This window comes from Ailuropoda melanoleuca, chromosome 1 (assembly GCF_002007445.2).
Source record: "Ailuropoda melanoleuca isolate Jingjing chromosome 1, ASM200744v2, whole genome shotgun sequence".
NCBI lineage: Eukaryota > Metazoa > Chordata > Mammalia > Carnivora > Ursidae > Ailuropoda > Ailuropoda melanoleuca.
This window is the reverse complement of record NC_048218.1, coordinates 118,834,170-118,860,416: the sequence shown is the minus strand read 5'-3', so window position 1 is coordinate 118,860,416 and position 26,247 is coordinate 118,834,170. Positions and strand designations below refer to the sequence as shown.

Genomic DNA, 26,247 nt, shown 5'->3' with positions numbered 1-26,247 from the left:
TTTGCATTTCATTTCAGTGTTCATGGACATCCTATAATCAAATTCTACCCCCACTCCCCTCCCCTTCCAAAAAAAACTGTGGCTGGAAACTTAGTTCCCTTCTCACAAAACAGTAAAGTCAGCCCAAAAGAACGAGGTCAGGCTGTGGTAATGTGTTCTAAGACTTAATGTCCCAATTTTTAAAATACGGTCAATACGTATCTCCTTTGCTGATCAATTTTGTTTTGTTGCAAATAAAGCACCTAGGGCAACGTGGACATAAAAATTTATTTTTAATTACAACTTGTGTCGTGCAACAGGCATGGAATCTCCCACCACCATTTCACAAGAGTGAAGTAATGCAGTTGTCACTTGCCACTTGCAAAAGAAAGAGTAAAGGCAGTATTTATAAGTCAAATACTTTCAATATGGGAACTATTTGTATTTAAAAGAAAAATATGAATTCTTTTAAAACAATTCTTATAATTCTTTTACAATTTATTCAAATGAACATTTTACATTCAATGTCCCAGGTGTATAGTAGTGGGACTTTCTTTTCACAAAGGTGTATACACAGGTTCATGGGACGCACATGACCAGTATTCACTTTATTTTCTTCTCCGTTAATGTACTCTTTGTAAACGCACTCACCAGAGTACGCTTGACATATAGCAATCAAGGAAGTTTCTTTTCATTAATAATGGCCATAACTTTATAACTGAAAACTAATTATAAACTTCGCAGTCTCAAACCACATGAACTGATGAACCAATATAACAAAAAACAAACTTCAGTTTCCTCCAGCTATTGTATGTGAGACGCAGTGTAGCCATATCCCATGAAATGCTGATTACCACTAGGGGGTTGTTGCCCAACTGAATCAAATAGAAGGACTGCAAGATAGCTAAAAAGCTTTATATAGACGTTTTTGTTCTTAATTGCTAGAATGTAGGCAGTTTGAGAAATCAGCTTGTCTCTTGTGCTTTTTCTACTTTATGTATTTTATAGATGACACATACAATCAACTCTACTGGTTTAAGAGTTCTAAGTCTGACTTTTACTATAGACCCTTTCTTCCTCCCCATATAAGATGGGAAGACCCAGCCTTTGGTATCAGTAACTTATTTCCATGACAATATTTGAAGGGTGTCATTAGTGTTCACTGTCAGTTGTGTAGTCTTTTGGTAAGGGGGTGGCTAGAACCTCTTTGCTCTCAGTTAGTGCCCTGGGCTGATGGATAAACACACTAAACTTAACACCCTGGTTGTTAGCAGCTCTGACAAAACCACTATTGGCAGTCATTGTGATGGCTTTTAGCGTGTCTCCTGTCCCAAAAATTGTTAGTGAGCGGCTATTGATTTTGGAACTGGCCACTAGTCTCAAGGCACGCTCAGAAGGCTGGTCTGGCACCACATTAATTTGCTTAATCAGCATAGTGGCCCTCTCTCTCTCCCCAGGTCCTCCTAAGGTATCTAGAATAGACTGGAAGTCCTTGACAGCAGATTCACAAGCGAACAATTCCTTGTCCTTCATAAATGCCTCTAGCTGTGGTAAAACCTGCTCTTTCCTCTCTTGCTCTGCTTGTTCCGTAAGCACTTTCTCTTTAAAGATAAAGTGGCAGCCTCCATAGCTGAGAGCAGATACATAGGTAATTAAAGTAGTAATGTCCAGATTTACTCTTTTGCACACATCGACCTTAATTTCCGTTGGAAACGCAACACTTGCTAGAATATTGTCTCGGTCCACTCTGGTCACCTGCAAAAGTTCAGGGCCCTCGTCATCCGACTCACTCTCACTCGGTTGGAGCTCTTCGGGGTGATCTAACAGAGAGTTAACTGCTACTATGTCTCCTCTCACAGAAATGCCCATTTCTTGGAGCTTCTCTGCCATGGGGCTGGAGACACTGTTGTAAAAGGCAAAGATGATGTGAGGGTTGCTGTACTGCACTGGCTGCTGGTGACTGGCCTGGAGGAAGTCTTCGGCCTGCTCAATGATACTTTTGTCACCATACTGGCCCCTGCCCAGCCAAATGTTGTGGAGAGCTTCAGCCTTTCGGCCAATGGCTTTCACCCACGTATGACCACCATTTGCAACTACATCCACCACAAGGGTCTGCTTTTCTCCCAAGGTATCTGTGTAACCAAAGACATGAAGAACACTAACAACTTCTTCCAAGTTTTCTGCGGATTCCACAATGGCTCTTAGGTGTGTTAGATTGGTGCTCTGTAAATGGGATTCCTTAATAGCTACTTTCCCGGCTTCTACTTTCTGTAAGAATTTTAATTCTGCCTTCAATTTGCTGCACAGCTTTGCACCACCTTCTATGCCACCTTTTCTTGATCGAGAAAGTGATTCTGCTCTCTTGATCAGTTCCTTGGCTATGGCGATTCGTTCACAGAGCATGGAGTGTGCAGACATGCTGACAGCATTATTCCTTTCCTATGAAAAGAAAAGAAACAAGGCAAATCGAAACAGTCCTCAAAAATTATGGAAACCAATTTTTCACTGAGGATTATAAAACTTCAATCTAGCAACAAAGCTTATGGAGGCTGAATTTATGAACCCGGACTTCTGCATGGCTGATTTCGGAGGGACTCCCTCCTGTGACCACTAAGGAAAGGATGATACCTATATTTCTGAATTCGTTCTTTTGGTATGTTGGATTCTGACACACTTTTTAGACCTTCATTTCTTCAGTTCGAAAGTCCTGTTCAACATGTCCCGGGTCGGGATAAAATGCAGGCGTTCGGCAATCTACGACGTAAGGAATTCCCTTATCAGCAGCTTTACTGTTTGGTTGTAGAACAATTTTAATGAAAGGCTCGGAAAGGGAAGAGAACGGGATTAAATTAAACATATCCACACAGACTAGCTGGTTAGCAAACTGTCCAAACCAAAAGTGTCTCCTAAAATGACCACTCTAATTCTTTCTAACCATTTCCTCCTTCGTGAGTGGGTCTCTTTACCCGACTGCCTCGTGCTATCCCACGGGCACACGGTACACCCGCCAAGGAATCAAGACTGCCTCGTTCCTGCACTTGACGTCAACCCCCCTATATTTTAGAAGATCGAAGAGGCCCACCAACTGGGCTCCCGCTCGCAGGAGAAGGAAAAGCGCGAAGATAAACTAGACGCCGCGAGCGCAGCCCGCAGCTACCCGGAGGTCGAGGGGGCCTTCCGGGCGGGCATCGGGCCCTGCAGCCGTACCGGGTCCGCCCGCACAGCTGGGCCCGGCCACTCACACTCCGGCTCCATACGCCCCAGAGACGAGCGCTGGGCGTGGAGGCAAGGACGGGGGGCGCGCGGCCGCCCGAAGCCGGCTCCCTCCCGGCCAGGCCCGCCGGCCCAGCCCCCTCCCGGCCTCGGAAGTGGCGCCCCGCTCCCTCCCTCAGCCCCCCGGGGTCCTCACCGGCAGCGCCAGAACCGCGAGCGCGAGCAGGCAAACACGTGCGCGCGCGAGGCCGGGACCCGCTGGGAAACCTCGCCGGGCAGACCCCACCCCACTCTAGCCGAGGCGGCTGCTCAGCCAGCGCGAGCGCCGCCGCCTCCGGAGCCTCCTGCGTCACGTGGTCCCGCGCCGGGTGACGCCAAATCCGCGAGTCCCAGGCGGCGGCGTGGCCTCCCGAGCGTGGCTGACGCTAGCGCGGCCGCCATGTTTGTTGAGGGCACCCGGCTTCTACTCTCGCAGTAGGAAGAGCCGGCGAATTCGTGGCCGCCACGCCCCGGGGAAGCAGAGGTGGAGCTCTCCGGGCCGGGCATTACTCCCAGTAGGGCGCAGGCCACTCGGTCTGGCAGGCTGACCCCGCGCCCTAAACCTTAGGCTCGGTTTGGACTTTTCCTGGGGCGGAAGTCGTGCATTTTGGTGGAGAATATCTCCCGGCGGCGCCCAACTACCTTATTTCTGCGATCAACTCAAACCCCTACCGAGTGGCAGGTAGTGGTTGGCTTGGAAAAACTTTCGGCTCATTTTAAAAGAAGAGGAAACAGGCTGAAAGCTTGTCAGAGGTTTCGCAGGCGTTAAGTGCTAGAGCTGGGGCTCCTGGTTCCAAGCCAAAGCACTTTCTACTGCGCAACTCTGGCTCTCCACAGAAAGTGGACCAGAGATGCCTTTCGGGAGGCAAACGATCGAATAGCTTCTGAGGGAGAAACTTGTATTCGCCTAGTAAGAGTGTTCAAAGTCAACCAAGAGGTTAGGACTTTTGATAAAGCAAAGCTAATTTTTAAAAAAAATTTTAAAAGGACTTCAAATTAACATCAATCCTATCTATCTCTGTTCCCAAATCTTGACAGCCTTAGGAAAGGAAAAGGAATAAACCCACAGAAGTAACAAGAACAAGAAATGACTGCACATGAGATGTCAACACATTTTTGGAAGACGAGCAATAGTAACACTTATTCCATGCTTATTATATGTCAGGCGTTATTCTAAGTGCTTTTCACGTACTAACTTATTTAATCCTTGTCACAAATATTTTAAAGCTAAGTCCACCACAAAGAGGTTATTTAACCCACGCAGCCTCTCTGTAAATGGAGGAGTTTGCACAGTGGAGGAAAGTGTCTGCAGCAATGACTCACAAAGCAGAACCCCAGCAAGGCTTTGGAACTGCAGGTGCCTAGAACGCAGAAGGGAGGGGAGCAGTGAGGCAGGACTGAAAATGGGCTCTGCTTACAAGTCTGTAAGAACAAACATCCAAGTCCTCTGTCAGGTCCAATGCAGTTGGGGCAGTGAGCCACCCCTCCCCTGGCCAAAAACTAGAGTTCACCACGTTGAAGGGAGAGTCAGAGGGGCTCCAGACACATTATGAAGACTGAGTTTTCTGTGGAATGTGAAATACTTTTAGTTCCTTCCCTGCCCCTCCCAGAATACTGACATTCTTTTCCCCGAGCCCTATTTTTCTCTGGGGAAACTGAGCAAATGAAAGACCATAGAGAAATGGTTTACAGCAACATCCCCCAGTAAGGAGGTTTGGGACTCACAAACACAGCACTTCCAAACCTTCTTCTGTTTGGATTTTGAGTAAACCACAAAGCAGAACAAAACGGTTTCCAACAGTATTATGTAACTAGCATCCTCAGATAAAAGGTATTTCATTTATGAAACATGAGGACTTTAGGACTTTTTTAAGGGGAGGAGATAGAGTAAAACAAAGAGTTTTTCAAAATTAAAAATGATAACCCCAATTTTAAAATATCAGTAAGAGTAGGAAAGGGTGGGTAAAACTGTATTAAAATGTACAATAAAGACAAAAAATACAGCAAAAACAAAAAGGAAATTTCTCAAACACTAGGAAATTTACCAAAACGAAAAGATCTTAGTTTCTACAGTGAAAGGGCGTACTGAATGCTCAGCACAATGTTAAGAAACCCACAGAAAAGGACATGTCACTGTGAAATTTCAGAATGTTGCAAATAAAAGAAAAGGTCCTGAGAACTGCAGAGGGGAAAAAAAGTTCTAAAGAAAGGATTTGGCACACATACACGAGAGCATTACGTTTCTCACCAGCAACACTGGAATCTCGGAGTGATGCCTGCAAAATGTGGAGATCGTTTCTAACCTACAATTCTTAAACCCAGCCAACTGAGACAGAATATAGTTTCAAACCTCCAACTAGCCTGGAGCAGAGTAGAAAGAGGACTCCAAGAGAGAAACTTCTGGAGGTGTTTGGAAGGGAGGAAGGGCACTGGAGGATTAGGGAGAGAACCATTAAGATCACGTGACATGATATACTGAGGAACACTACGCAAAAGGTTTTATAATCCTGCTGGGGGAATCCAGGAAGAACTGGTGACAACTACACAGAATACAAAAAAGGGGAGCAGTTATCACCTCCAGGAAAATTATTTAGGAAATGTAGTAACAGTATACTTACAGAGCCATAATAAAAACTTTTAAACTGAACATTGTGATCTAATGAAACTGAGGCAGAAAGCAAAGATGGTATTAAGAGTTCTAAATTCTCATCTTGCAGAATATAAAGTGTATATAGTGGCTAGCCTTCAGGAATCCAGATGTAAGCCTACTATTTAAAATGTGGAGGAGTTGGGGCGCCCGGGTGGCTCAGTCAGTTAAGCGTCTGCCTTCAACTCAGGTCACGATCCCAGGGTTCTGGGATTGAGCCCCGCATCGCCTGCTTCTCCCTCTGCCTCTGCCTGCAGCTCCCCCTGCTTGTGCTCTCTGTCTCTCTGACAAATAATAAATATTTTTTAAAAAATAAAACATGGAGGAATACCTAAAAAAATTCAAAGTAATGAAACTCGGAGGCATGGCCTCAAATGAAGTGTTAAAATTATCTAACTTTTTAAAATATGCTCATGCTTTGGAAGCTATCACTCACTTGGATATCTGATAAAGAGGTGAGATTTAAGGACTGAGTTGGCAGTTTTGGTCCAATGAACATCACTGAACAGATGAAAACTCCTTTGATCTACCTTATCCTCCAGTCAGAGACCAGTGAACTGGCACTCGATAATTATAAAAATCAGTTATTACTCCTTTTCCTTATTCCCCAACTCCTTCCTGCCCCCACAGGTGAATTTTAAACATTTTCCACGTTTCATAACTAATAATTATTTTGCAAACTTAAACTCGTGGTTCATTGAGGAACTAGAAAAGCGAAAGGACAGAACAAGTAGAGGCAAACTTTTTAAGAGTGGGAAGGTAAAAGCTGAACCAAGATCGGAGAGGGGCTACGACCATTAGGAGCACTGTGATACTTAAGGAGGTTGAAAGCAGCTCAACTCCACAAGCTAGAATGACTGAAGAGTTGTGAGACACTCAGGGATGCAGTGGGTTGCAAGACCAAAGAATTGAGTTCCCCAAGAACTGGGACAGAAAGGAATGGCTTAATTTTAAGGTCAATGAAAAGAATCAACTGAGAACAAGGGTAAAAGGCAGCTTCGATTGAATGAGGCTTTGCGTTTCATGGGGCAAGAGCCACACAACAGAATATGGACACAGATCTGCTTCCGTGAATCCTTCCTCCTTTTAATCTGTGGACTTACTCGGTCAGCCCTCAGTAGGAATCTACACACTTTTCCCCTTAATATGCCTGCCTTTACCTTTCTGTTCTTTGACTTACAGAGTTTTGGTATTCCTCTAGTTTTTGAGAGGGCTTAAACAAATCCAAAGGCAGCTAAACCTTACAGAGTACTTGACCATGAACCCTGCAGACCTTTCATTTGCATCATCAAATTTTGTCCTTAGAAAACCCTCTGAGGCAATAAGTGGGAGAGTGAAGACCTGACCCGAAAACCATTCCTTTCCACTACTATGTTCTCTTTCTAGTGTGCCAGAGTCTCAATTAGACCAAGAGCCCACAGGAGAGATGATTAGATAAGGCCTTCAAGACAAACATCTTGACGTGAGAGGTCAAGTTGCCGTCTCTCATCTCCCATAATAAAGCTGCTGCCTACACTAAGATACACAGCTGTCATGACGGTGAGGAGAACTGCGAATCCTCTCCAAAACACTCGAAGGTAAGACTCTTTTCTCCTACACTCAGCTAAATCTTAAAACCTTTTGAGCCACATTCGAATCATGGAACTGCTTACTACATGTTTATTGGTAAGAAATGATGATATTCATACACTCTGTTCTGTGGGCCAGACTAATGATGATTTCTCTTATCCTAAATGCCTTAAAAACGAACAAATTCAGCAGTATGTATAATGAAAACAAGAGTTCACATTATTTGCCTACTTGTATGAGCCTTAATTTGCGGCAAAGGTTCTGATTACACTGAGATTACATGAATGAGGGAGAGCCTTAAGCCATAGCTCAAAGTATTAGGATTTTATTTCCAGCACTTATGTCCATCCTCGAGTTTAAGAAGTCTAGTAGAATCTAAGGGACTGCTTTTAAATACATTTACCTACTTGGGATGGAGAAACCAACAGGAGCCAGTACACCATTTTTTATTTACTTGCATCACGGATTTCCTGTGGGAGATTCTTCGGCCTAGCACCCTTCACGGCTCCAGTGCAACCTCAGCGTCCGAGGGTTTCACTGAACCACACCTAACAGTGCCTACCAAACACCCATGTTTCCTATTGTCTCAGGAATCCAGGAAAGCCTGCAGATTCTCGCAGCTCTAAATGCAGTGGTGTTTGCCAAAATCAGCATTCTGCTTTACTGACACAGACAACGTCTGACAAGTGTAACAAGATTTGACTGAACCAAAATTGCATGAAGACTAAAAGAGTGATTTCACCATTCTGCTCTGCAATGTAGCTTGCAGAAGTCAACTGTGATAAAAAGCAGGAAATAACTATTTTAAAATTTTACTAACTCCTAAAAAGCTGGAAGTTGGATTTAACAGTTTATTATGATTTATAAGTGTCATTTTAAAAACATCAGTCCATTAAACCATGTAGAAATAAGTATGCAAAAAGTCTGCAAAACAAAACATACTTTAAACATGTTTAAGTAGAGGGATTATCTGAAATTCCGGATTTTTCAGTCACTTGGTTATTATGCTATGGCCGCCAAGTAATCCTTAACTTCAGTCGGAGTGAGCCTCCTGAATCCGGCTTCATTGCAGATTCCAACCTCTATGTTGTCTTCTGTCATTTGCCCTTCAAAGCTTTCCTATTGAAGAGAGAGGGCAAAAGGTCAATTTTGCAAGCACTTAATTATAAACTCATTATAAATCCCACTGTTAGAAATTGTGCTAACCTTTAGGGTTAATATGGCTGTATGAATGGCATCTTCAAGTTCCAGGTCTTCATTATATCTAAAGAATTTTTTGAAAAAACAATGGTTTATGGCACGACTTACATTATTTATGATTCTTTAAACCTGATAGCAGCAGCATAAGAATTTTTAAAAATCTAAAACACTCCTAAAAGTATTAAGCTACAGATTAATTCTTTTAGTCCACTCATTGTAATAGCTGTCCCCAAATAAGAATTATTTTGCATGCATTCCTAACATCATGAAGTTTGTAACCCTAACAGGAGTATAAATATTTTAATATAACCAGAATATAGTGGCAATATTATAAGTTTCTAAATAAAGAAATCAGACCTTTGCTAAAATTTCTTATGTTTGTTCTTACAAGTTTTAACTTCATGTGAAATGTTTGAAGACTCACTATTAATATGTAAAAGGAAAGCGCTTTAAGAAAGATCTTAAAATTATTTAAGGTTACCAATTAGCCCCAGGTTTAAGATTTTTAGTAATCTTCACATTATGTGAAAAACGTACTGAGATGGTTCATCTGTTGGTTCTAGTCAATTACAAACTTCTGCCATTCAAAACGTACGACATACTTTGGTGGGCTAATGCTGAGTCCAGAACAGCTGGAAATAAGAGCAGTTTGTTGTGCTGGGGTAGTGACAGCAGACTTTTACATAGTATTCCACTGTTTATCAAGCACATACATCACACACTCAATCTACCATCCATACCATGTATTTGGCTTCGCAATTTTTTTCTGTAATTGTCTTAAAGTAAACTGTTGTCACTTGACTCAAACTTTCCTCCCAAATTTCTTACTCCAAATCCAACGATTTTTAATTTTTTTTTAGATTGTAGGAGGAGAAACCATGTAAAAAATAGAAACAACATTTAGGAAACAACTGTAAGAATGTAGAAAGAAAAGTTCTTAGGAAATATATAATATTACCACTTAATACACTGAAGACTAGGAAGCCAGGGTGGAGAGAAGTTTTTGTTTATTTTCTTTGTGACCAGGCTACACAAATGGGTATTTGATTACAAACTAATAAAACAAACATGTTTGGATTCATGATATTAATGATTTAAAGAGAGCTGAGAACCATGAAGTAAGCTAGCTAAATCTAGTTATAGTTAGCCTACCTTTTCTCAAGGAAAGTCTTCCCATTCACATAGTTCTTTCCCATTGCTGTGGCTTTCCAGGCAAAGTAAGCTCCCTAATCAGGAAGAGAAGAGGATAAACCATATTTTAAATCATTACTCTGAATATAACACCCTACCATTTCTTTTTTAGTTCTATAAATTTGTCTCTGACTTCTAAGTTCACAGAATATTTACTGGAATGCAATGGAGTATGTCACAAAACAGGCTATTTTTAGAAAAGGTAAGTAACAAGGAGGCATTAAAGACACTCCTGGAGGTTATGGAGAGGTTCAGTATTTTGACTGCGGTGACAGCTTTCTCAGGTATTTACACCCACCAAGACTCACCAAATTGTACACTTTAAATATGTGTAATTTATGGTATACAATTTATGTGAAAAAGTTGGTCAAAGGAAATAAGTTAGCTCAAGGCAAATAAGCAAAAGTATTATTTCAGCTTACTAGGATTGAAGGGCTCTAAAAATCTATCATATATGTCTGACAAATGGTGAGCAAGTCTTTATAATTATTGAATAAATTAAAAAGAGCATTTCGTTAAAAATATTTTATAGTTCTGATATTTTAACCTAACGTTAAATGAAAGCAGCAATACATCGTATACAACACGGCCTCATCTGTGGTAAGACATACATATGCACACACACAAGAAAAATACTGAAAGAAACATGCCAAACATACTTTAGAAGAAACAACTGCCTTTAGGTAGAACAGGGAAGAAAAGGGCAAAAAATGAAACCTGGATCCCAATGATGGTGGCTTCTGTTACCCCAGTGGAAGGAAGGGAAGGGAGCTTGTCACTTAGCTTCAGCAGCTCAGAGACGGGGTAACACAAACCGTTACCTCTCAAAGTACTTAAGTTTTCTCATTTAAGTAACAACCAACCAAAATATTTTTCTTTTGCTTTTTTAGATGACAAGGTTAGAGCGTGAGCTTGACACTGAGTGAACCTGCAGTTATGTAATGATCCACGAACTTGGAAAGATCCGTTCCTAATCATGAATTCTTTTCTTCCAGTTTTCCTCACAGCAAATGAGATGGTTGCAGAACAGCAGTGGCATCTGCAAACACCTTCTGACTCAGATACCAGTCTTCTGCTTTAGACGAGACAAACTCACCCACTTTGCAAAACACTGGCTTCAAGAGTTACATCTGTGTTTGTGCAGGAAGAGTCACACTCAAGTCAGCCCCAGGATTAAACAGATGGCAAGGAGTACAGCTCTGTCCTCTAGACTCGCATCTTTCATCGCATTTGTCAAGGTGACAAAATTCCACCGACTTGAAGAGATTTGATAACAACCATTTAAACAAATCATTCAAGCATGTGAAGTTCAGGAATAAGAGAAGGCGGACAATGGAGGGCAGAACTCATGTACCCTCTGCATCAGAAGACTGTATTACCAACATTTTAAATGTGCAAATGAATATGCACGACTCCATTCGTTCTAAAGCCCCAGTGGAAAAGAAAAAAAGAACCTACTGCTAAATTTTTAACTTTCTGTGGTTACTGTCTTTATTAGATGTTCCAACAGTACTTTACTAAATCCCTCCAACATGTCTGACGGTACTTACGGATGGATCTGACTGAAATAAATACGGTCGCCCCTCATTCCAACCACAAATTAGTAGGGAAACTCCAAATGGACGAACACCACTGAAGAAGAGAAAAATGGAATTACTTGGCATCTTCACGCTGTTAAAGTCAACCTAAGGTAAGGATTTATTACTACTCTTAGGTATTAATAAAGCATATCATCAGGTAAAATGAATTAGACTCGTACGTTCCTTAAAAAGTATTTCATACCCTTCTGAACAAGTCAATTCAAAACGAATTCTCTTTATGGTACTAAGGAACACTAATCAAATCATTCTGGTAAATGGAGAGACACAAATATTGGGGTTAATAAGTATGGAGTAACATTTTGTGTCTTAACAAAATGACAACTTTCAAAAAATGCAGTTTCTCCACGTGCTTTACACAGCAGCAACTACCTTTATCCTACTTCATGCACATGCACACAGATTCCAGAGAATTCAAAGAATATGGATGTGTCAAAGAACTGCTTGCTTTCGTCACGTGCTTACAATCATTTCTGGTTGGAAAGATAAATTCGGAAGCAGCAGTAATTGCCTGCCCACAAAGAAGTGTTTTAATCACTGGCAAAAGAAATTATCTAGAAGCTGCTTTTGCAATTCGATCAACAGCAAGAAACCACTCTAATTTTTTCCTTAAGAAAATACTCTAGTTCCAATTAAGATCAGAAATACCCATCATAGTGATTTCCTCTACCTATTAAATAAATACAGGAATAGTAAGTCCTCTTTTTAAATACATCCGCTCTTCTAAAATTGTTTTTTTTCTAATTCGGGACACATTTCAAATAACAAAATCAACTTACCCTGACTGAGTGTATTCTTGCATCACTGAAGCTACTCTCTGTACCAGCTGAGCTGTGGGAATGGGTTCTTGGTAAACGAGATAGTATTGCTGAGCTAGTTTTCGAGCTCTGTGCACGAGCACTCTAACACACAAGGAAGAAAGAAGACTTAATTAAGATCTCGACACTCTGCTATTTAACGACTCTTCTCTTCCTACAGGCATATAACTACAGCACAGGTCTTAAGTGTTTCTGTGTAATAGTAACAGTCAGCTCAAAGCTAGTCTTGCTCTGACATCTGATTCCAGTGAATTTACAAGACGACACCGGAGCAACACAGAGGAGCTAAGCCACAGGGGATGGGACAAGCATAAGACGAAAGGAAGAAAATTAGGGACGAGGGGTACCAGTCAGCTCAGCAGTAATAGATTTAGTGTATACCATGCGAGCTTCACCTCCCTCCATGGCATCTTCAAGACTGTGTCCCCTTTCCCGAGGGCAGTCAACCCAAAACACACAGAAGGCCACACGATAGTACACATATGTACATAAGTACGTATGGACACACACACACGCACACACACACAACTTAGAGCATATTCTTCTCACTCTGCTTCAATCCTTTCCACAGACTGCACTTCAAAGAGTACCCTTCAGAGATTAAGGAACAGCAAGAAACTATTCATAACTTTAAAAAAATTATTAAAAAATAGTAAGAATATTCTATATGATAATCAAATACATTAGCAAGATAAACAGGATGTACCTTTACCTTGTCCTGCACTGCGGGTCGGAAGCATGCACATCACCCCTCTGTATCAGACTCAGTTTATCCTCAGCGGTCCTGTCCTCCCCGTGTAGCCCACGGAAGCATCCCTCCCACACAATGGTAACAGGATCTACTGTAGAAGCCTGACCTCATTCCAGCGACACTGTTGCTTTTTCTGATTCATTAAAGTGAAACTTTGGTTCTACCTGTGTTGTTTCCCAAAAATCAGGAATGAGGTAATAATACCCCTTTTACTTGTTAAATGACGAAAAACATAGAAAGCTGCCAGTCTCTTTCAACTTACTGGTACCCTGATATAACAAGGGCTCTGATGTGAAACATCAGTGGCCTTTGAGAATTCTGTCCCTCTGCTAAGAACACAAATAAATATAATGGGGCTAACTCTGAATGGTAATGCTTTCTTTTGCTGCCTGATAACTTTTTTAAAATCTAGTTTATTATAACTTGTATTGCTTTTGTTTTTAAAATGCATTAGAGAACAGCCTAGCCCGAGGATAGCAGAAGAGGGGCTGTGACCAGAAGGGAAAGATCACTAAACGGAGGTTAAGAGAAGTCTGGATCTCCTCTTTTACAACGGAGTGGCACTGAGTTACCCTGCAAGCGACCCTTAGTGTATTCCATGCGGGCCAGCTCAATTCAGCTGCCAGTGATGCTGCTGTTGCTAAACAAAGTACAAAAATAAAGGGTTGGGAGAGTAAAGGAAAAACATCTCTTAATTTTTCTCCTCAAGGTACAAATTACAAACACTTTGTAAAATGGTGAAAAACACAACAAATAGTATAAAAGTACCTGTAATCTGGGCCCATGCCACTATACACCAGGCCTATATGCTTGGTAATTGGTTCCACTTTGTGTACACTTCGCTCGTCATATAGAATGGATTTCTGTTTCTTCTCGGTTGCTAATACCACACCATTTGCAGCTTAAAAAAAAAAAAAAAGGTGCTAAATGTTTAATCACTTAAAGACTCTGCTTCAACAGTTTTCTAATTATGGATGCAATTCACCCAAACTCCTTTATTTTCTCTTATTTATAAAACCTTTTCCATATTAAAATCACCTAAGAAATGGTAAACCCACTTTTCCCTCACTGGTCATCTATATTGTGCTAAGGAATCCCTATAGCTAAAGGCATTACCCAACATCTCTTAAAGTATTCCAGGACACCTAAGGGTCCATACATTTTAAAATAACGGACTTCTGCCTACTTGGCTACTGTTCTTATAAATTTAATCAATGATACAGGCTTTAAAAAAAAAGGGGGTTATCTTTAGATTAAGTTTTATCATTAACTTTTTCTAAATTATAGAAAGAATAAAAACTATATAATTAGTGGAAAAACAAAAAATATTCAGTTTTCTCAATGGAAAAGACTATTTGTGCGTTATTACAACTAAGAGATAAAGGAGCTACATTTATTTTGGAAAAAAAATTGTAATCATCTTCTTAGACTTACTGGCTTATTCCTTTTTTTAAACTTCAAAATACTGTAAATCAACAGAAAGAATTGTTAAAAATTATGCTGTCCTAGCTATTTATTTGTATTAATTACTAATTAATTCCAAAAGAACTTCAGGATAACTATTAACAGGCGTCTGAAATGAATGAAACATTTAAATACCTTTAATTCCCACTGAAGGGGCTCCTCCAGCTACAGCAGCCAAAGCATATTCAATCTGGACAAGTTTACCGGATGGGCTTAAAAAGAAACAAAAGTATTGGCTAAATTCATATATCCTCATATATGTGTAATAGAAATATTTCTGAGAGAGGGCAGATATATAGGTCAAATCCATTAACCAAATACCAAGGGATAACTGAGCTTTCACATTATAAAGCTGTACAGAAATTGAGTTTAACAGGCAATCTGAACATATTCATAGTGAAGCACTTATTTTCCTTTCTACCCCCCCCCCATCTGCCTCTTAAAGCAGCAGCATCATTACTGTTGCCTTTTACCACTTCCCAACCTTGTGACTTCAGGCAAGTTACTTAACCCCACTGTGTCTCAGTTTTCGCATCCATAAAGGGAGATAATAGTACTATACCCATTTCAAAAGATTGTTGTGAAGATTAAATAAAGTGATGCTTTTTGTTCCTGGCAAAAAAATTCGCAGTAAGTGAATACCAAATAGTACTGTTATTAAGAACATATATGTGTCTGTTAAATACCCAACAGGATATATTTCGTATGGGTGGAGATACACATTTTAGAAGGTAGACATGGCCTAAGATGTAAGACCTAGTTATCACCCATGACAAAATATTTTCTATATAAGGTTATTTATAGAAGCTATGAGCTAGTGATACTTAACATATCTGATTCCATGGGTTTTGCAGCCAAATACTAGCCCTGAACTGGCTTTTAAGATCATAACTTTGTTTCAATCCAGTTGTTGAGTTAAAACATCACAAACTCGCAGACTAACCTAATTTTACAGATAAAGAAAAAGTTTTTGAGTGAAAGTAATTTGTCTAGAATGACACAGCTTGGTCCGTATCTCCAGTCTACAAATGAAAATATAACTTTCAGTTTCAGAAGGTCATTTGTTTCATCTTCATAAAACTGTGGATACTCCGTCATTCAATCCTCAAATTTGTTCCAGACACAGAGACCACTCTTAGAATTCACACCCCCTTTGACAAGCTAACATCTCTATCTGGAATGCATTTCACCCTCCTCTGGTGAACTCTCTCCTGGTCATCCTTCAATCTTTAGTAGAAATGTCATGTTCTTAGAGAAGCTATCCTGACCATTCAGACTAGGTTGAATCTCATACACTCATGCCTATGATGTCCCATACTTCCTTTCTGGCTAAGAGTCATCATGCTTAAATTATTCTTAGTGTTTGTCTTCCTCAACAAAGTGTGAGAAAGCTCTGTTCAGTCAGTATTCTAACATATAACCTAGTACCAGGAGTCATAATCATTTGGCTGACAGAGACACAAATAGACCTACGTATGGAATAAGCCTAGGTGTGGCAGTTTAAAGAGGAAATTAGTTAACTTGAATGAAATAACATCAATCAGTATTTAAAATTTTAAAATTAGGCTACACATGTTTTATTAGTCACTATTTCAATAATATCATGACTCACTGGGTCCATCCAGCTTTCAATTATTGTCCAATATCTAGCTCAAATACTCATGGGGAACATTTTAAAGGCTCAGGTAAACTTAAATATACCTTCTCTCTGTTCCCACAATCACCTGCATACACATCTACCATTGCATCTTCCCATATGATAGCTCACTAGTCTGTGAGCTCATCGAGCGATCAACCATTTTTGTAGTCAGTCATGCCACTAGCCCATTCCAAAGTACCAGCATCTCTACCTGGGATAGCTGACACAGCTAGTTTTCCTCTTTTCCATCCTTACTTCAATGCCCCTAGCCAGAAGTACCATTGCACCATGTCACCTCTCACTTAAATCCTATATAATAACTTCCTGGTTCACAAACTTCTTATTCTGCCCTACAGGGCTCTCTGCAACAGTGGCCCTACCCACACTAACTCATAGCTCACTATACTCAAGCACAATGGCCTTATTATCAATTCCTGTAGCTGAAGCTCTTTCCAAACTTCAGGACTTTCACATATCCTATTTCCTGTGTCCACCAGTCTCTCTACCCCTAAATCTTCACCTTCTGGTCTCAAAATTCACCCCCAAGCACTGGCTTTTCCTGACTATCCAATATACAGTTACATTTCTTTTTTTCTTTTTAACTCTGTTTTAATAAAAATTCCTGAGTAAGAGAAAAACTTTTTCCAGAATGCAGTAGTAGACACCAATTACTCACTGTCACTATCCTCAACTGAATGTAATCCACAAGAACACTTTTTCATCCTATAACATAGCCTCATAACTTCCACCATTAATAGTTTAATTCTGATTACAACAGGCTAGAAAGAAAATTTTAAATCCAAAACAGAGTTGAACCACTATGTTAAAAAACAAGAGTTTATTTTAATAAATTATTAAAGATGGATTCAGTCCCTGATGGATAAGCTCCACTTATCTTAAAGAAAGGATTACACTTTCTTAAAGAACCAAGTTTGCTTAAAGAACAGTGATTATTTAGCAAATATTGTTCTCTATCATTGTATATTGTTACAGACAAAGGTTAAAAAAAATTCTCATTTATTACTGAAAACTGCCAAGTGTAAGGAAAGTATTTTAGTATCTTAAGACGACACCATACAGTAACAGAAAGTGTATTAATTTTGTCATCAGAAAGAACCCAGTTTGAATGTGAACTCAGCTACTCATCTATGACTTTGAACAAGTTCTAATTTGTTCGACCTGCGGTTAGCTCATCTGTAAGATGTTGAAGTAGCATTTATCCCACATGGTAGTAGAAAGACATGGGAGTAGGTTAAGTTGCACCCACACAGAAAGTACTCAACAAGTTGGATCCCGCTTGCCTGGAGCTGTCAGATAGAACTGCTAAACGGGAGATTACTGATCGTAAGAAAATAGCTAAACTAAAACATTACCGGGTCGATTTATTAAACCCTTCGCTGATGGTTACATTTGGAACAATAGTTTATCTCAACTGTATTTTGAAAAATATACTATTATTAGTCCCTTGTTCTACCATAGAAAAGCCTACAATCTTTTGTAAAGTAAACATAACCCCCCCCCCAAAAAATGGCCAAAACGGAAATGCAGCCTAGTAGTGTGGGGCCCACAAACACTAGCTGACAGAAAGATTAGCGCTTTCATTTTTAGTCCTTAAACTTCTAACAGGGGCGTGGAAGAAACCGAAAGCGGGAAGAGATTTCGAAGTACCAATGGAGACTAAGACTCAGATCAAACTGTAACGAGTGGGTTTTCCGAAGAGAAAAAAGGGACCACAAAGATTTGACCAAGATTCCCAGGTCCAGAAGCTCCCCAATCAGGCCTACTTGGGTCAGGAAGGAAATCCTGAGTTCCGAACGGGACACCCGGAGGCAGCTAATCCCAAACTGCCTTATTCTCCAGTCTCCAAAGGGAAAGTAAATCCCTGGTTAAGGACCTTACCCTCCCGCAGCTTCAAGGTCGCCCTGGATCCCCAAACCCTCGTTCCCGCGGCTTCCCGGCACCGGGGCTCCAAGGCCGCGGGGCGGGCCAAGAAAATGACTTTGCAAAGTCGCATTTCCATCCTTATTTCCTATTGGGTTCCCCGAAAGCATCAAGCCAGAGACTAGGACTGAAAAAACCTGGCTGGGGGAACTCCTACAACCTCGGCTCCGCGGAGGACTTTGGGAGCCCCTTCCATACCTGAATGTAGTCAGCGAAAAGCTGTAACCGCGCTCCGCCATCTTTACCTGGAGTGCCAAAGCACATCCGCACACATGCGCACTGGAACCGGTTTCTTTTCATTTCCCCTCCCCGCTCCTTCCTCTCTCTCTCTCTGATTGGAGGAGAGTCAGAGCCGCTCCAGGGACATGCTGGGCGATGTAGTTCCAGCATCCAGGTTTGCCCGCCTCTGCGTCTCTGTGCGCATGCTCGAGGTGGGGGCGGGACGCAGCAGCCAAGTGGGAGTGGTCTCCGGGTGGGGAAGATGGCGTCGGCCATGCTGGTGCTTGTCGTTTCACCGTGGCCCGCAGCCCGGGGACTCCTCCGGAGCTGTTGGGAACTACTACAGCGGAAACTTCAGCAGAGCGGGCCAGGTTTTCCCAGTCCTCTGTGGGGTACGTAAGGAAGGCCGCCGTGGAGGAGAGATTGACTGAGGGGGACCCCAGGCAGCTTGGTGGACACAGCTTGTATTTCGCTCTCCTCCCGCGTTTTTATCCTCCGTGGAGGGAAGAGACATGTCCGGGATAATTCCTTGCTTAGAAACTAAAAAAAAAAAAAAGAAACAGTTGGTTTTGCCTCCCCCAGCCCCGAGAAAACAGAAAAAGTCCTCTGATTGTCCCATTCATACACGGAATGTAAGCGAAGCTTATTAGCTTAGATCAGGGTTGCCACTATCTAAATCTTGTTTCCGTATTAGTCTTCTCATCCCCTGAAGCAATTTGTCGTTTGTGGTATTTGAGCTCTGCAGTTGAATCCTGCTGATTCCTGTGTTTTCCCCCCGGAAGCTTATTTTAGCTGGAAGTATCTTGGATGTTAAATTTGTCAATACTTTGTCATTTACATTCTACGCTTGTTTGTAAGGTTTCCCGGACATAATTCCCGGGGAGTCTGAACGGAGAGCCCATGATAAGCCAAATACTACATGTGCTTCCTGGGAAATCTCCACACCATCCCATTAGGTATCACCACTTTTCAGCTGCAGAGGTAGGCTCCTGAAGGTTCCAAGGTCACACAGGCCGGCCAGAGCCTGGGCTGTTAACCACTGAGCTATGCTTCGCAATACTTACAGATATATTGAAAAGGAATACCAGTTGCTAAATTTTAGGCAGCTTTGTATATTTTCAAGCGTTCCTAACGCCAAAAGCCGTACTCTAGGTCTGAGGACTAGCAGGGAAAGGATAAAGAAATTTCTTTGATTTTATAAGCAAAATTTAGAAAAAGCTGAAATGTTGATAGTCATATAAGTAAATATTATGCAGAGTGGTGAGCTAGTTACTTTCTTTAGAGAGCAGACAGTAATCGAATATTATGAAGAACTGAGTGACTTAAAGGGCCTACTAGGCTACATGACAAAGAAACTAACTCAGTTGGACTATAATAAAAAGGGGCCAAGAGGCAGTTATCTGAGTGCAGGTTAGAAATATATTTTGAGAATCTCAAGCTTACATTTACTTGTAAAGTAAATAGGTACTGCCTACCAAGTAGAATGTGGGCAGTTGGAGTGATTTATTCATGTTTACCACTAAACCCCTGAGTTCTGTGTTTCAGAAGGTGAGAAACTCTTGGTAGAATCTTACTGATTCATTTCTGCAGGTGCCTGTAAGAAAAAAATTCTATTCGTGTTGTTTAATATTGCTTTATGTATGAGTTTTAGTGCATTTTAATAGCTAAGGCTTCTGTTTAATTTCTATTGAGTGTAATATTCTAAATTTTTTTTTAAGATTTTATTTATTGGACAGAGAGAGACACAGCGAGAGAGGGAACACCAGCAGGGGGAGTGGGAGTGGGAGAAGCAGGCTTCCGGCTGAGCAGGGAGCCCGATGTGGGCCTCTATCCCAGGACCCTGGGATCATGACCTGAGCCGAAGGCAGACTCTTTACTACTGAGCCACCCAGGCGCCCCATAATATTCTAAATTTTATATGTCTATTGACATATCACTGTTGATTGTTAAGGAGAATGATACGTAAAGAGTCATTTAGGAGCTAGAAATCCATTCTGTATTTCCATGTTTTGTTTTTGTAGGACCAGCATTAGCCGTCCAAGGTCCAGCTGTATTTACAGAACTAGCAAATGATACCAGTGGAAGTAAGGAGATTTCCAGCCTTTCAGATAGTATCTTTTGGATGGCAGCTCCTAAGAACAGACGCAGCATTGAAGTTAACCGCTGTAGGAGAAGAAACCCGCAGAAGCTTATTAAAGTTAAGGTAATATGTTGATTTTTGTGGGTGTGCTTTCTCTCACATCTACCACTGCATCTCCTCTTAGTACTTACATAGCCTATGGGTAAATCATTCCTAGAGCTCATACATGTACTTTCCTCTGGCCTAAATAAAATATAGTATTCACATCGTCTATGTTTATATGTCTACTGTCCTATAACCTAAATATTAGGACCACAGTCAAGGAGAGAGTTTGGAGTCTGGACGGAGGACTAGGTTGTATAACCTAAATATTAGGACCACAGTCAAGGAGAGAGTTTGGAGTCTGGACGGAGGACTAGGTTGTGAATAACCTATGTGACTTCTGTTAGGAGCTCGTCATTTGGAACATATGTGGGTAAACATCTTAATCATAGCAGAGTCTAAAATTAAAGTCAGAAGCAGTAGGTATATTGGATCTCAAGTTTTACTAACCCTTGCATATTTATTCTACCCTTCACTCTGACAAATAAAATACTGTGAAAGAAAATCCTTAGGTGGGTAATAAAAATAACATCTATTAAGTGCCCCTGATGTGTCTAAGTGCTTAATGTGAATTATCTCACCAAATCCTCACAATAGCCCTCCAGAGTAAATGTAGCTTTGCTCATTTTTAGGATTGAAGAAACTAAGGCAAAAACAATTTTCCTGTAGTCACAATTATTAAGTGGTAGAGCCAGGAGATGAGCCTAGACAGTCTGATTCTTGAATTCACATTCTTCTCTTGAAACTTTCTGGTGTGTTCCTGTCCTCAGACAATTCCAAATCTCCAATCTCCACACGCATTCCCCCCTTTCTCCCCGCCCCCCGTGGATATACTCTTCATTGATCTGGCAAACAAAAATTATAGTGCGTATTACCTTTGATTTGTTCACTTATGGTTTTACCAGCCATGATCTGAGTCACAGTTTGCTCCAGGACATTCCACAGCAAGCAGCACAGTGCAGATGAAACTCAAGAACAGAGAACTGACTTCCATAAATTTGCAGCATTCAGTATCAAACCACACCCTCAGAACTTAAGCCAGAAAGTATTACTGAGTCACATTTGGAACTGGACTTAATGTCTAGAACTGAAAAGTATGTCATTAAAACAATAACATATACAGTTTGGTTGAGAGAATTTACAATTTTAGGAATGAGAGTAAGCTGTTCCATGAATTCCCTCACTGCGTTTATTCCGAGGGAAAAGAGTAGCACCCTCTGGATTCATTTGCTTCACTGAATTGCTTTTGGCTACACATAGTGTATCATGCTGGTGCTCTGATCAGAAAGAGAGCACCGACTGTGGGTGTTGTTCCCATACCTCCAGTTAGACATCCAATCTAGTGTCCATCGTAACAAGGAAAATGAGAAGTTGGGTGAGGCAAGTCATTTGCAAGGTTCTTTACTCCCTTCAGATAATGACATTCTTTTTTGTCATTGCCTCACAGATGTTTATATGTTAATCTTATGAAGTGCTTGGAATTTCTTTGATGCTCCTATTTATAATTTTTCTTTTTTATTTCAAACCTACCTTTAGAACACATTGAAAAGGTTTCTTCAGAGGTTATAATTGTCTTATTAAAGTTGGGTAGATGTGTGTAAAAACTCATTCTCCAATTGTAGCATAACAAGGGAGTTTTACGTTAAGGAGTAATCGGTGTTCATTCATAAAAAGAAAAATTACACCATATACCGACTCTTATACCATATACGATGGCACACCAGAGGCTTCATACAGGAATTTAAATTACACTGATAAATGAGGGGAAGCCAACTGTAATGTTTGTCACCTTGTTTTCCCCAGAGGTAGGTTGAAAAATAAAAGTAAGTTCCCTTTCCCTCGGTCTCTTATTAAGATGCTGGCCATATGGATCCCCCCATTGTGTTGAAGGACTCCTTATTAGGTTTTAGTGTTTGAAGGTGGGGGAATAGAGTATCCTTTTACATAACATGACTGCAGTGTTTAAGTAAAAATGTACCAGATTCATAGTTGGTAGACCTGAGTTCTAGTTCCACTTTTTCTATTAATTCAAAGTTGTTTGTCCTCAGTTCCCCTATTAAAGTGACATTGAGGGGCGCCTGGTTGGCTCAGTCGGTCGGGTGTCTAATTCTTGATCTCGTCTCAGGTCTTGATCTCAGGGCCATGAGTTCAAGCCCTGCATTGGGCTCTGCAATGGGCATGGAGCCTACTTAAATAAATAAATAAAGTGAGATTGAGCTAGATGGTATATGACCTTATGCAACATGAACAGTCCAAGGAAGTTCAGGTGTAAGCGCCATCCTGTCCGTGATTCCATGTGCATGATTAGGCCTCTTGTTTCAATATGTTCTGTTGTGTTTTTGTTTTTTTTAAAGAACAATATCGACGTTTGTCCTGAATGTGGTCACCTGAAACTGAAACACGTACTTTGTGGCTTCTGCTATGAGAAGGTGTGCAAGGAGACTGCAGAAATCAGAAGACAGATAGGGAAGCAAGAAGGGGGCCCTTTTAAGGCTCCTTCCATGGAGACTGTGGTGCTGTACACAGGAGAGGCACCGTCTGAACAAGATCGGGGTAAGAGAATCGTTGAACGAGACAGAAAGCGACCATCCTGGTTCACCCAGAATTAAGACTAAAGGTGTTTGAAGAGGATAAGTTCATAAAACATTTGTCTTGAAAGAGGAAAATTCTTTGTTTTCATGTTGGTTTTGTGCTTGTTTTTAAATCATCGGTCTAGTTTAAAACGTTTTCTTAAAGCAGCTGGTTTTGTGTGGGTAGTTTGAAGAATATATCGGGAGTAAACTCTGAAAATATTTGTTTATACAGAGGCACAATGGATTAATATGTCTGTTTCTGTTACACTCTAAGGTTTTAACTAAACATAAAATTTCCAGGACAGAGAAATAAAACAAATGATTTAAAATCGTAACAAGAATTATGTGTTTTTGTTCTGATTTTGTTCGCCAGTGGTTTTTCTTACACAGAAATACACATATATTTTCATTTAAGTAACACCTGGAAATGGGTTATTTGAATTTTGGGTATTGTTTTTTAAGATGGTGGTTGTGGCAGTAAGAAAAGGTTTGTTCTCTGCAGTTTTGTTTTGTTTTAGCAAATTAAAATTGCCTTTGGTGGAATTCACTTTATATGGGATGTATTATGCTAATTAGAAAGAGCTCTTCACATTTTACACTAAATCAAAATGACATGCAGAATTCATTAGATGGCTCATGAGATTCGTATTTTATAGTTTGGGGAGAAATTTTTAAAAGGAGATGTGAGTGAATTCACTAGTAAACAGATCATGTACCAAGAATGTTGTCTTTTGCATTTTTCTTCTGGTATATCCTTTTAGCTTATTTTTCATTTTATCATCTTTATTCTTTGCAGCAATGGCCTTTTTAACTTAATGTCATTCATTTCAAATTTCCCTCTCCCTGCCCCATTCTTGTATCTATCCTGAACCCAAAGTTTGCTATTTTATGTGTTTCCTGCCTCATTCCAAAAAAAAAGTGAGCTAAGTTATTAAAACACACTGAGGGGGCACCCGGGTGGCGCAGTCCGTTGAGCATTCAACTCTGTTTCGGCGCAGGTCATGATCTCAGGGCCCTGAAATGGAGCCCCACATCAGGCTCCGTGCTCAGTGGGAAGTCTTGCTTTCTCTCACTCTGCCCCTCCCCCCACCTGTGCACACCCACTCTCTCTCTAAAATAAATAAATTTTTTTAAAAAACCACACACACTGAGAAAAGTAAGGGAATTGCAGTTAAATGGAAAATCAGTAGGTAAAATAATAGAAAGCCTAGAGATAGATTTAAATAAAATGCGTGCCACATTAGCCTGAATACTCACTGGAAACAGGCAGTGAATTCAAACTCAAGTTTTCTTTCCCTTGAAAGAACCCATGCGGCTAAATCTACACAAGGTAAGACACGTTCCAGAAATACGCGACTATCTTGGTACTAAAACCTGAGGGCCATCTCTCCCATGGGACTGACTGCATAAGGACCATCCTGTGCTAGAGTAACCCGTGTTGGTATTCCCGGACGCAGAATGAATCCATTTCACGAGGTACAGTACAGACCAATGCTGTGTTGAAGTACAATTGGGTAAAAACAAATCCTTAACACTTCCAAAGTATTGGAATCCCAGTAAATAATTCTTCCAAGGTTTGGCTCTATCTAAGCATGAAGTTGCGATTCTGGAGGAATTGGTTACCTGGGTATTAAACACTAAGGCAATTCTCTGCGGATAATTACATCTTAAACTCTGATGAGCTTTGGAAGTGCTGTGTGTCAAACCTAAGATAAATAGACCTCAAGAAGAACCCGTGAACCACGACATCTGAGGCCAGCCGCGTACACCCCTGAATCTTCCACTGCTGCTTCGCATCCCAGCTGCCTGTGGAGCAGATTCGTGGCATCCTGCGTCCCCAGCCAACACCTTGTCCTTTGAGCAGCGCGCTCTGCACGCGGGGAGACCTCATGAGCATATGTGGGCAGGGCCACTTCTTGTTTGGACAGCTGACTGTTATATATCCCCAAATCAGCAAAACCGGATGTCTGGTTTCTGTGAGGAAACAGTGCCCTCAAAGAGTGTTTATCGTTCTTTTTTTTGAAGAGGTTGTCCCCTGAAAGTCATCTTTGAAATACATTTTAATACTTCCTACCACCAGTGTTTACAATCAGGAAAAAAAGACATCATGAGTTTGAATTAAATCACTCATGTAACTGATTTGTTCATTTTTCTGAACATTGGAAGTGATCCCCGTCCCTGCCTGCCCCCTGCCCTCAAGACGTGGAGGCATTTTACCGGGCACTTTTGGAGAATAAGTCTCTACAAGGGTTCACGTTAAGTTGTGGTTGGGAGAGGCTGGTGAGAAGGCACGTGTCCCCTCCGAGCGTACCAGTGCTCCCCTCCATCTTCCTGTCTCCTCTTCCACCAGGTCCCAGCAGACCACCAGGTGCTGAAAATCTGGGGTCTGACTTCGTTCCGTCTCCCAGCCAGTGTCCTCATTCTAACCCCCTCATCTCTCTCCCAAGCTGTTGTTACCCTGCACTTTCCAATTACTAGTTTCTAGTCTTCTCATTTCTAATTAATTTCCTTTAATAGCCTTTAAATTAAAAAAGTGATCACATGATTGTAGTTAATGAAACAATGCAAAGTATATAAGCAAAAGTTACGAATCCTTTCTCTGCTGCTACACCTATCCTGGTATGTATGCTTCTGAATGTCAGTGCCACAAGGTAGTTTAAAGCACACTTGGTATTGTACCAATCCCCTGGTCAAAACCAGGCTCCTCCTTCAACCCTCTCAGGCCTTCGCAGTGTGTCCAAGTCTTTGCACCTGCCCCCTTCCACAGTGCGCTCAAAGGCACTCAGCAGGCTTTACTCCTCTCTCAGTGCCTTCACTAGGTCTTTCAGACTCCCTTACTGTTCCTCCTCTTTTTCCTAAACTTTAGAGTGCCCAAGGCGCCATCCCTGGTGATCTCATCCAGTCTGATGGCCCTAAATAACACTATAGGTTGACTCCTTCCAATCTGATGTTTCTGGCATGGGCCTCTCCCCTGAATTCCAGGCTCACGCTCCATTGCCCACATGGCATCTATAGTCGAATGGCTAGCAGGTATCTTAAACTCAGTATCTCCGACTCGGAATCCCTTCTCTCCCAGTCCTACTTCCCCTACTCCCTAGACCGTTCCATCCCAGCTGATGGCAACTCCATTCTCCTAGTTGCTCAGTACCAAAACCTACTGCAGTCATCCTTGACTTTGCTATCTCTCTGTCTCTTCCTCTCTCACACTCAATCTGAGCAAATCT

General features: G+C 41.2%; 3 protein-coding genes across 3 annotated transcripts; 1 reads left to right on the top strand and 2 right to left on the bottom strand.

Moving 5' to 3' along the window:
* Positions 1-248: 248 nt before the first annotated feature.
* C1H7orf25 (chromosome 1 C7orf25 homolog) lies at positions 249-3,568 on the bottom strand. The gene is made up of 2 exons (XM_034665608.1): positions 3,389-3,568; positions 249-2,418 (listed from the first exon to the last, which is right to left on the bottom strand). The coding sequence occupies exon 2, from the start codon at positions 2,395-2,397 to the stop codon at positions 1,132-1,134; it is 1,266 nt and encodes a 421-aa protein (XP_034521499.1). The 5' UTR covers positions 2,398-2,418; positions 3,389-3,568; the 3' UTR covers positions 249-1,131.
* A 4,716-nt stretch (positions 3,569-8,284) lies between these two features.
* PSMA2 (proteasome 20S subunit alpha 2) lies at positions 8,285-18,386 on the bottom strand. Its single transcript, XM_002923400.4, has 8 exons — positions 18,248-18,386; positions 14,605-14,681; positions 13,774-13,906; positions 12,216-12,338; positions 11,389-11,470; positions 9,800-9,873; positions 8,654-8,711; positions 8,285-8,566 (listed from the first exon to the last, which is right to left on the bottom strand). Exons 1-8 carry the CDS (start codon positions 18,286-18,288, stop codon positions 8,450-8,452), a joined length of 705 nt encoding a protein of 234 aa, XP_002923446.1. The 5' UTR covers positions 18,289-18,386; the 3' UTR covers positions 8,285-8,449.
* A 105-nt stretch (positions 18,387-18,491) lies between these two features.
* MRPL32 (mitochondrial ribosomal protein L32) lies at positions 18,492-23,360 on the top strand. Its single transcript, XM_002923399.4, has 3 exons — positions 18,492-18,660; positions 20,290-20,471; positions 22,805-23,360. The coding sequence occupies exons 1-3, from the start codon at positions 18,531-18,533 to the stop codon at positions 23,057-23,059; spliced, it is 567 nt and encodes a 188-aa protein (XP_002923445.1). The 5' UTR covers positions 18,492-18,530; the 3' UTR covers positions 23,060-23,360.
* Positions 23,361-26,247: the final 2,887 nt, after the last annotated feature.

What these genes read in the sequence shown, in the direction of transcription:
- C1H7orf25 (XM_034665608.1), bottom strand. Translation starts at nt 2,397, where the DNA reads ATGTCTGCACACTCCATGCTCTGTGAACGAATCGCCATAGCCAAGGAA.
- PSMA2 (XM_002923400.4), bottom strand. Translation starts at nt 18,288, where the DNA reads ATGGCGGAGCGCGGTTACAGCTTTTCGCTGACTACATTCAG. An exon ending in CCCTTCAGTGGGAATTAAAG is followed by an intron (nt 13,907 to 14,604) that starts GTATTTAAATGT and finishes TTTTTTTTTAAG; the next exon opens with CTGCAAATGGTGTGGTATTA. An exon ending in AAGACTTTCCTTGAGAAAAG is followed by an intron (nt 8,712 to 9,799) that starts GTAGGCTAACTA and finishes AAAATTCTTTAG; the next exon opens with ATATAATGAAGACCTGGAAC.
- MRPL32 (XM_002923399.4), top strand. Translation starts at nt 18,531, where the DNA reads ATGGCGTCGGCCATGCTGGTGCTTGTCGTTTCACCGTGGCCCGCAGCC. An exon ending in TTTTCCCAGTCCTCTGTGGG is followed by an intron (nt 18,661 to 20,289) that starts GTACGTAAGGAA and finishes TTGTTTTTGTAG; the next exon opens with GACCAGCATTAGCCGTCCAA. An exon ending in AGAAGCTTATTAAAGTTAAG is followed by an intron (nt 20,472 to 22,804) that starts GTAATATGTTGA and finishes TTTTTTTTAAAG; the next exon opens with AACAATATCGACGTTTGTCC.